Source organism: Haliotis cracherodii, unplaced genomic scaffold (assembly GCF_022045235.1).
Source record: "Haliotis cracherodii isolate W230 unplaced genomic scaffold, xgHalCrac1.p SCAF_6, whole genome shotgun sequence".
NCBI classification, from domain to species: domain Eukaryota; kingdom Metazoa; phylum Mollusca; class Gastropoda; order Lepetellida; family Haliotidae; genus Haliotis; species Haliotis cracherodii.
In genome coordinates this window covers 21,567,804-21,578,546 of record NW_027266319.1, presented here as the reverse complement: position 1 = coordinate 21,578,546, position 10,743 = coordinate 21,567,804, and the positions used below count along the sequence as shown (strand labels likewise).

The 10,743-nt window shown below is 41.8% G+C and overlaps 1 protein-coding gene across 1 annotated transcript; it reads right to left on the bottom strand.

Moving 5' to 3' along the window:
- Positions 1–683: 683 nt before the first annotated feature.
- On the bottom strand, positions 684–10,376 carry LOC139445016 (uncharacterized). Its single transcript, XM_071226074.1, has 5 exons — positions 10,216–10,376; positions 6,145–6,271; positions 3,828–3,976; positions 2,876–3,008; positions 684–1,809 (listed from the first exon to the last, which is right to left on the bottom strand). The coding sequence occupies exons 1-5, from the start codon at positions 10,259–10,261 to the stop codon at positions 1,578–1,580; spliced, it is 687 nt and encodes a 228-aa protein (XP_071082175.1). The 5' UTR covers positions 10,262–10,376; the 3' UTR covers positions 684–1,577.
- Between the last annotated feature and the right edge of the window lie 367 nt (positions 10,377–10,743).

The window sequence follows — 10,743 nt, the reverse complement described above, 5'->3', positions numbered from 1 at the left end:
TTGGGGTATTATGACACACTGCAAGCAAAAAAAAAACCACACACCCACCCCTACACCCACCCCGCCCCCTCTTCATATCAAGGGTGAATATCATATGTAACGGTTATTAAACTACATACGCAAAGATGCTACTGCCGGGTACATGGGAAAATATAGCGAATTGAACAGCCAGTCAGAAACGAGTATTATGACCACTCGATCCTAGAAACGTAGCGAATGATTTGGCAATGGAAATAACTGAAATCTCTACAGGGTCAAATTGATTAAAATATCTGTGTGTCCATTGGTAGTCCCCTAGTGAACATAAGGGTTTTAACTGGTCTTCAGCAGTCTAGGATTGTCACAAGAGCCGATAAACAGGATCCGATTATCAGGCTCGCTAACTTGGATGATGCATACTATCTTATCCCAATTTCGTAGATCGATGTCCACGATTTCAATAAGTGAATTGTCTGGTCCCGGCTCGATTATTAACAGACTACCACCATAAATATGGTTTTACGCCGCTTTTAGAAATATTCCAGTAACATCACGGCGAGGGACACATTAAGGCTTCTCACATTATTCCCATGTTGGGAATAGAACCCGGGTCTTCGGCGTGACGAACGAACGCTCTAACCTCAAAGCTACCCGACCCCAAACAAACAAACAAATCTCAGGTAGTCTAGAAAACAAAACAGCTACAGTTTCAGAATATTTATTAAAAACTTACATGTAAGCAAAGATAATATTAAACAATAATTAACACAAGTGATTAATTAACAACTAATGGACAAAGAAAAACATTGGAGGCACACGAACACTAAAGAACAAAATGATCACAGATCCATGAGGGAGGAATGATTTGAACTGATGATATACCATTGAGTCATTTGGATGCAGATTTAGTTCTCTCTTTTATATGACTTTAACATGGACACTATATAACACTGTTTAATAATAACAGTCTCCAAAAGGATGGGTGATCTTTTATTGCACGGCTTAGTATCTAATTCAACGGCGAATAAGATTTGATAATGATCGATGGTCAAAATATAAATCACAGGAACGTCCACGTGTATAAAATGACTAAAGTTGTAATGTTTCAGTTAATGCAAATCTTTTTTTTAAAATAGCTTATCTACAAGCAAGCTTAAGGCAAATTCAGTGCTACTGATGATACATATGGAAGGGTTTCTGTTTACTCCTGACGAAGAGCAGTAAACTTCATGAGCCCGTCATCACGAGGTATGCCGCCATACAGTGTAGTGTAATACTATACAGTTTACAATACATTCCAAGACAGGTGTAAAGGTTGGCCTCGATTGCAAACCGTGCATAGTATATTACTGAGATTGTATCCGAGTCGGTACAAATGCAGAGAAACGTCATGCATGAAAAACGTCCAAGCTTTTAATCTAAAAAGGTAAAGCCATCTAACACGAACAGATACGATCGGAAAGAAAATGTCGGGTTGAATTCAGTGGAATAGCTATTGGACCATTTCTGTAAAAGCTTGTCTATGAAATGCTGCAACGTTTGTTTTGACAAAACCATTTAATATGCAAACTGCAATAGAACTTTAACAAGAGTAAGACTTAAAGGATCTTGGCGACAACAAAGGCAGCGGTGATGGACATGATGCTACCCACCAACCCCGCACTACTGGAGACATAATTCTGGTAATCATCTATAGCTTGCCGTTTCGCAACCTGAGACATGGAACAGTATGGGTATTCTACAGCAGTGATGCCTTTATCGTAGAAGCTTGCGATGTCATTGCAGTCACCATCTAGTTTGGAGAAGCATGAGTTGTAGGCCTCGAAGAACCTGTTTGGATGAGATACAATACATGAGTGTAACTTCAAGATCTAAACAATATTTATACATATTGGTTCCATAGTCTAGTTAGAAGGACAGGCATCCGGTACATACAAATTTGTATGTCACAGCCATGAGGCAAGATGGAGTGGTGATACAAATCAAGCAATATGTAAGTGATTTGGAAGCATTTCATCTGTAAACGTGGTACTTTTATAACGGTCATTGCGACCATCAAGTACTGTGTCCGTCCTCTCGTTCGACAGGCCTATAACAACGGGATTCAACCACCCGGTAATGAAGGAGCGAATAATGTACCCTTGTTATGTTACGTCACAAGTGCCAGAACTGATTTATTTCCCGAGCGAGTAATTTGAGTTGGGTTTAACAGTATTCCAGTCAGTTATATCACGACGTGTTAGCTTAATGTGGGAGGAAAGCCCGAATTGCTGCAGGTCTCAAGCGTTTACCGCTTTGGTAAAACCCACGAGCTCGGGTATGGTGCTGACGAACCTAGAAATATAATCGGACTAACTGGGATTCGGACCACGCTTCACGCCTTAATATGACAACTACTGTTCAGAGAGGTGTTGAGCCCATGCTATTATTCCACGAAATTTGTCGGTGTACAGCTGATCTTCTTTTCGATTAATAATCATACTTTCCATTGCTAAATCGGGGTTATGATTAATCAATTTAAGTGTTTCACACATTGTTTTACATTGTACAAAAACATAACACACACACACACACACAAATGCATGCATGCACGTCGCTATATAAGTGCAATAATCTTGGATGCGACGCTAAACCCAATTTCACCTCACCTCACCTCATAATTAGCAGTGTTAAATATGCGACTGCTTTATCGAATTCTTGAAGCTGACAATGTCGAATTTACATCGACAAAACTACGCTGTGGCGTCAGTATTGTTGCGACGTCATCAATGCCGCTTGCGGTATCTCGACCATAATCATCATGGTACAAGCATCACGTCATCAATATCACAGAGCGTTGGAAATCAGTATAACCTTAAATAGCACTCTCACCCTGAAATAAAAGAGTAACACTTACGTGCACATCGTGTCGAGTGACATGTTGAGGCTGCTGGTGTCACCAGCGTTAGTGAGGTCGGCTTCTGCACTTCCCACACAGCTGATGAATGGATCAGTCGAGAGTTTGGGAAGGCAATCCGGTTTTTGAGCAACTGTAAAAAAAAGTGGGGATTGTTTAAGGTGATGTTGTTAACTGAATGAAGAACACTTTTTATATCATTAACTGCGGACATGGCATATTCTGGTGTTAATCCGTATGGAACATCTATTGATGACTAAGTGGTGATTTCCTGTATGTATTAGCATCCGCATACATTTTGTATGGAAACACACTTCATGATAGGTTTCACTTCTCAAATCAATGTTCACTAACCTATCATCTACCGTACCTTTCTCCGTACACGTACACGCGTATCATTAAGTGAGAACATACTTGTCCTATCAGTTGTTCAATTTTAAGATTATATTTGGTAATCGTTTCAAACTATCTTGTTCCAAGTTCAAACGACATCGGGAATAGCATTAAAGATGGTGTAGGCTGGGCGTCATGACAAAAGTAGGATTTTGACTGATGTGGAACAGGGATTCTGATATCGGGGAATATAAGAAAGTAAAATATAGTGCCAATTTAAATAAGATATTTTGAACGTAGATTCGGACATAAATTCGGATAAAACTCCTCTGTTTGACATTGACTTGTTTAAATTCAATTTACCGCACATTCAATAACACTTATCAAAGATTTACTTTGAAAATAATGTGTTTTGAATATTTAGAAAAAAGAGAAATGCCTTGAAGCGTTGGCTTCAAATAAATATCTAAGGCCTTTTAGTACCATCATTATTTGACGGGTTAGAGAAATCTGAACAAATGGGGTTTCTTCGCAAGTGATGCAGTCATCACAACAATCAGGGTCTAACGTAGACTTAATTTTGCAGCATTCTAAAGGGTACCAAACCAGGGGGACTCACATGCATCTGAGCCGTTGCACATGGTCCCGAGGCCATTCATTATCTCTTCCTTGTCAATCAACAGCTTGACCAGCATTTTCTGCTTATCGTCATCCTCGCATTCGTTGACTTTCTCCGCCAAACAACCAGACAAAGTTCGAAGGCCGGTACTGAAACAGAAACATGATATCTATCACATATGCAGTTAACATTGCATCCTGGTTCCTGAAACAGAAACATGACATCTATCACATGTGCAATTAACATTACATCCTGGTCCCTGAAACAGAAACATGATATCTATCACATATGCAGTTAACATTGCATCCTGGTCCCTGAAACAGAAACATGATATCTATTACATATGCAATCAACATTGCATCCTGGTCCCTGAAACAGAAACATGATATTTATTACATATGCAATTAACATTGCATCCTGGTTCCTGAAACAGAAACATGATATTTATTACATATACAATTAACATTGCATCCTGGTCCCTGAAACAGAAACATGATATCTATTACATATGCATCAACATTGCATCCTGGTCCCTGAAACAGAAACATGATATCTATTACATATGCAATTAACATTGCACCCTGGTCCCTGAAACAGAAACATGATATCTATTACATATGCATCAACATTGCATCCTGGTTCCTGAAACAGAAACATGATATCTATTACATATGCAATTAACATTGCATCCTGGTCCCTGAAACAGAAACATGATATCTATCACATATGCATCAACATTGCATCCTGGTCCCTGAAACAGAAACATGATATCTATTACATATGCAATTAACATTGCACCTTGGTTCCTGAAACAGAAATATGATATCTATTACATATGCAATTAACATTGCATCCTGGTCCCTGAAACAGAAACATGATATCTATCACATATGCAGTTAACATTGCATCCTGGTTCCTGAAACAGAAACATGATATCTATCACATATGCATCAACATTGCATCCTGGTCCCTGAAACAGAAACACGGGTTCCTTAACGTTATCTACCACACATGCGGTGTCGCTGAAAGAGAAGGAGCTGTTGGGCCAAGTGTACATGATGTCGCACCATGTATACTACAGCCAGATACGACAAGGTGAGGTGAAATGGGTTAAACTGTTGCGCTCAAAGATACTGTACTTAAATTGCGATGTCCATGTACGTGTTTGTATGTATGTGTGTCTTTGTATGTGTCTTTGTGTATGTATGTATGTGTGTGTGCTTGTGTGTATGGGTGTGTCTGCTTCGGTGTATGTATGTGTCTGTATGTGTGTCTGTCTTTGTGTATATGGGTGTGTCTGTGTCTCTCCGTGGGTATGTATGTATGTCTGTGTGTCTTTGTGTGTGTCAATGTGTATTGATGTGCATCTGTATGTGAATGTGTTTGTGTCTTTGTGTGTGTCTGTATGTGTGTGTCAGTGTGTGTTTGTGTCTCTGTGTGACTGTGTGTGCATGTATGTGTGAATGTGTGTATCTGTGTGCGTCTGTGTGTGTATGTGTGTCTGTGTGTATCTGTGACTGTGTCTGTGCGTCTCTCTGTGTGTCTGCGTCTCTTTGTGTCTGTGTCTGTGTGCGTCTGTGTGTGTATGTGTGTGTATGTGTGTCTGTGTGTATCTGTGACAGTGTCTGTGCGTCTCTGTGTGTGTCAGTGTCTGTGTGCGTCTGTGTGTATATGTGTCTGTGTGTATCTATGTGCGTCTGTCTCTGTGTCTGCGTCTCTGTGTGTCAGTGTCTGTGTGTATGTGTTTCTGTGTGTATCTGTGTGCGTCTGTCTCTGTGTGCGTCTGTGTGTGTCAGTGTCTGTGTGTATGTGTTTCTGTGTGTATCTATGTGCGTCTGTCTCTGTGTCTGCGTCTCTGTGTGTCAGTGTCTGTGTGTATGTGTTTCTGTATGTATCTGTGTGCGTCTGTCTCTGTGTCTGTGTCTGTGTGTGTCTGTGTCCGTGTGTGTCGGAATTGCTGCTGATGCTAGTTTAAGAATAATGCCGAGATATCACGCCGCAGAGTACCATTAATACCCCACTCAGACACAGTATACTTACACCGAGCCGACCAGTCCTTGTTTTATCCCACCAATTCTGATCACCAGGCAGGGTAACATGAAGCACCATCTTTTAACGTATGACCATATTAAATGGGGAGAGGATGCTAGTGTCTGATACAAGATATGGCCAAATTACACGGGAAGGGGGTGCTAGCGTCCGATGCAAGTTATGGCCATATTACATGGGGATCGGATGCTAGTGCCTGATGCAAGATATAGCCATATTACACGGCGAGGGGTGTTAGTTACTGCATAAGCTTCTTCATGAGACTTACCTGCAAAATGCAATAACTGTCGACAGATTCCTTGGTAGTGGTTGGGCCTGGAAGAGATCCGACTCAAGGACACAATTCTTTACCTTTGAAGGGGTCGTGGAGTCGCACACTGCGTCAACTGCCACCCCTGAAATACCAGAAACACATGTAACATTGTACTGGATATCGGGGTTCGTGTGTATACAAACATATTTTGTAAAACATTCTTTACATTTGACTACAACATTTTTTTGTAATTGTTAATTGTTTGTTTGTTATATGACGGCGATCTGTAAATAATCGAGTCTGGACCAGACCATCCATTGACTGATGTCATGAGCATCTAGCCACGCCATTGGGATACGATGACATGCATCAACCAAGTCAGCGAGCCTGACCACCCGATCCCGTTAGTCTCCTCTTACGACAAGCACAGTCGCCTTTTACGGCAAGCATGGGTTGTTGAATACCTATGCTACCCCGTAATCTTCACGGGTATTTTTTTTAGTTAGTAATGCAATAGTATTTGTATTTGTTTACATGTCAAATTCACACAATAAACATAATGCAATACCACTTATTGGCCTGGCCTTATTATGCTTACGTATTTCCAGTTGAGTACATGTATTGATTTGTTTTACCGTATCATACATAATGTGAGTGAGTGAGTGTGGTTTTACGTAGCTTTTAGCAATATTTCCGCAATATCGCGGCGGGGGACACCATTTATGGGCTTCGTGCATTGTGCACATGTGGGGAATCGAACCCGGGTCTTCGGGGTAACGGGCGAAAGGTTTAACCACTAGGCTACCCAACCACCCCTTATTTGTATTAGGGGGCACGGGTGGCACAGTCGTCTAAGGCGCCGCGATTTGCTGTGCAGAGTTGCGTCCCTTGGGCACGCCAGAAACCTATGATTGTGGGTTCGAGTCCCGGTTCGCCCCGATTATGTTTCTAGGTTTGTCAGCACCATACCCGTGCTCGTGGGTTTCACCGAAGTGGTCAACGTCTGAGACCTGCATCACTTCGAGCTTTCCTCCCTCATTAAGCTGACACGCCGTGATATAACTGTAATGCTGCTAAAAGCGGCGTTAAACCCAACTCACTCACTCACACACTTATTTGTATTATACATTATCAGATGAATGCAGAGACCATATACCATTATATGATCTCTGGTGAATGCATGCATTCGATCTCATCTCACATCAAACGTGGCCATATCATAGTTCATGCATTTGCAGTTGAGAGTATGCATTGGCTTAGCCATACTAATAATTATACATTTCCACATAGACAGTGCATCAGACAACATACAGTGTTACAAACACACACGACCTAGGTGTGTACATGAGAGTGGATATAAAAGCAACTCCTACACTGACATATATGATTTTTCATTCATGAGTGTTAATTTCATTTTGAACAGGACACCTTAAACTAGTTTTCGTGTATCATTTCTTTAGAATGTTATAACCATTTTTAAACGCTATGATCAATGTTAATTGGGTATGTATTTGCACATATATAATCCTGAAACTTCAATAAGAGTTCCATTTTTAGACAGATGATAAACAGTGGGAAACCTTTTTTGTAGCAGCTGTAGTTTTATGTACATGTATTTAGCACAACGCCAGGTTATGTGACTGCGGGATGTGTGCCTCAAACCTGTATCACGCACTGGTGATAGTAATCTTTTTTCTGAAGACGCAGGACTCAGTTGACGATGAAATGTTCAAACATAACTTGATCAATTCAGCAAAAGCTGTTGGCGTGTGGGTTACGCTAACTCGCTTTCGTGTCGACGGAGCTAACACACAAGACCACGCATATGTTTTGTCCTAAGAGCCATAAAATTCTAATTCCTGCCTTGTGTGATAACGACTCTCCGCAGAGCCTCAGGGACATAACCTCCAAGGTGCTGAATTTGTATTCTTTATAAAGCGGCCCTCTTTAATGATTCAATGTAGGACAATTGACGAGCCTGAGCAAGCTCCATGAGTTGGCGAGGGAGTTGCCAGTCAGAGTTTGTCCTAGAACCGGGTAGCATTCATGACAAACAGCAGAAGGATTGCCCAACAAACAATCTGGGTCTGAAGTATGTGTTAAAGATATCATTCACGTAAAGAAATCACTGTTGAGAATAACGGACAGAGAGTTGGCTATATCCAGTTGTGTGGTGTAGCCCTGTGCTTGGAGCTGAGGCCGACTAGTGACTAAGTCCACATTCCTGACGCATCTGAACAATCATGAATGTAGCCCACGCATATGAAGACGCTGTATCTCATTACACGACAACGTTGTAACCTCTGCCCATACCTCGTGTGGGACCCACATAGCAAACTGCGTTGTAACCCTTAGCCACACCTTGTAGGAGGTCCACACAGCTGGCAAGGTTGTAACCCTCTACCCACACCTTGTAGGAGGCCCACACAGTTAGCAAGGTTGTAACCCTCTACCCACACCTTGTAGGAGGCCCACACAGTTGACAACGTTGTAACCCTCTACCCACACCTTGTAGGAGGCCCACACAGTTAGCAAGGTTGTAACCCTCTACCCACACCTTGTAGGAGACCCACACAGTTGACAACGTTGTAACCCTCTACCCACACCTTGTAGGAGGCCCACACAGCTGACAACGTTGTAACCCTCTACCCACACCTTGAAGGAGGCCCACACAGTTAGCAAGGTTGTAACCCTCTACCCACACCTTGTAGGAGACCCACACAGTTGACAACGTTGTAACCCTCTACCCACACCTTGTAGGAGGCCCACACAGCTAACTACGTTGTAACCCTCTACCCACACCTTGTAGGAGACCCACACAGCTGACAAGGTTGTAACCCTCTACCCACACCTTGTGGGAGGCCCACACAGCTGACAACGTTGTAACCCTCTACCCACACGGTGTTGGGGGCCAATAAAGCTGATTAAATGTTTAGGCTAATAGACCTGATTAAAAAAAATATCTGGTTTTCCAGCTGTAGCTGCAAAAATATCTAGACTCCATAGGGAATCACATCCCCCACCCACACCCACACCCACACCCACACCCACACCCATACCCACACCCACACCTACACCCCCAGAATATCAAATGGTCGGTCCCTAATACGATTAAATGTGCAAATATATTCAATCCATGTATTATGAGTTTGACGTAATTCAAAATAAATTATATATTATAAGCGATATTCCTTCCCAGATACTGCTAATGCAATGACCTATTATTACGGGTCATCGTGCGTTAATTAGCATTCTCAACTCCCTTGGAAACATAAAATGCAAGCTGTCAGCTGGAATGTTAGGATTTGCAATGCCATCCTTTATCGGTTGCAATAAACTGCTGACGAATATAAAACCGTATTAGGATGTGAATACGATTTGAAAAAGCTATGCACCTAAACAACGAGCCCGGCAAAGCCATTCACATGTGACAGAATACTCTCGTCTTAAGTCAAGCTAACCGGCATTCACTTCGTGCATCCAAGTGAGACGTGAAAATGTTGTCATGGTCACCATCTAAAAACACATGCTCTAGGGCGTCCTTGAAATATTTAAAATCATGACTCACCTGGCCACGCCGGTAAAGCCTGGATGAATATCGATACTTCGACATGTCATGTTAAAACAAATACTCAATGGTATTAATGCAGTTCTACACATGTGCCCTACCCATACTTGATGCGTGGTGACAACATGACAGTTATTGCATATTAGATCTCGTTATCTATATGTTTCATGTGAGCTTTTTTGCAAACATATACAATTTTTACCCATATATGCATGTGCAAATAGCGTGTCAGGCCTACATTTCGTAAGTACAAAACAGTACGCACACTTTTAGAATTATCTTATCTATGTTAAAATAATCTAACAAGCATATTCTACCATTATGCCTTGATAACTGAAATTATAAAGGCCTATAGAAGTACTTCTATTGGCGAGACCAGATGGTAGATGCCCTACCTAATCAGTGATGCGTGCAGGTTCAGTAACACTGCTTCGATGATTGACTTTAAGACCTTGGAACATGATGTAAGGGTGTCGATACACTTATTAATAATATGTTCATTGTAAAGAAATGCTTACCACATAAAACCGCAATGAACACAGCTGCAAGCATATCCCCCTTCATGTTGGTTGTTTAAATTGTAGCTTCGGGCCTCCAAGGAGAGTGAAACGCGTGAGTGCAAAATAACGCTCCCAACTGAACTCTGAACTTGTTTCTAGTTAGCCAGAACGAGGCTCCAAACAGGGTGGGCGGCCGTCCAATCAAATCAATCGTGGCTGAACGATGAATTCACATAAAATCATTGGGATGCTGAGTGCTGTCTGTGCTCACCTGATTGTCGGGTGTGGGGGGTGTACTCGCGACACGCTGGGGTACGATGACACGTAATAAACAAGTCGCCGACCCAGACCACCCGATCCTGTCAGTCGCCTTTCAGGATCAGCACAGGTTGTTAATTTGCCTTACAGAAAAATAAGATGACACAAAATCTTTTAAAGGACGATATCCATGATTGGTGGATTTGGTTATACCACACAGTCAGCAATATTCTAGTTAAACAAGAGAGATATGGATATACAACTTCTTTAGTTATGACTGCGACGTCT

Excerpts from the sequence above, each read along its gene's own strand:
- LOC139445016 (XM_071226074.1), bottom strand. The coding sequence starts at position 10,261 with ATGAAGGGGGATATGCTTGCAGCTGTGTTCATTGCGGTTTTATGTG. Across the intron at positions 3,009-3,827 it reads GTGCAACGGCTCAGATGCAT|TTGCTCAAAAACCGGATTGC; the intron begins GTGAGTCCCCCT and ends TTTTTTTTACAG. Across the intron at positions 1,810-2,875 it reads TCACTCGACACGATGTGCAC|GTTCTTCGAGGCCTACAACT; the intron begins GTAAGTGTTACT and ends TCATCCAAACAG.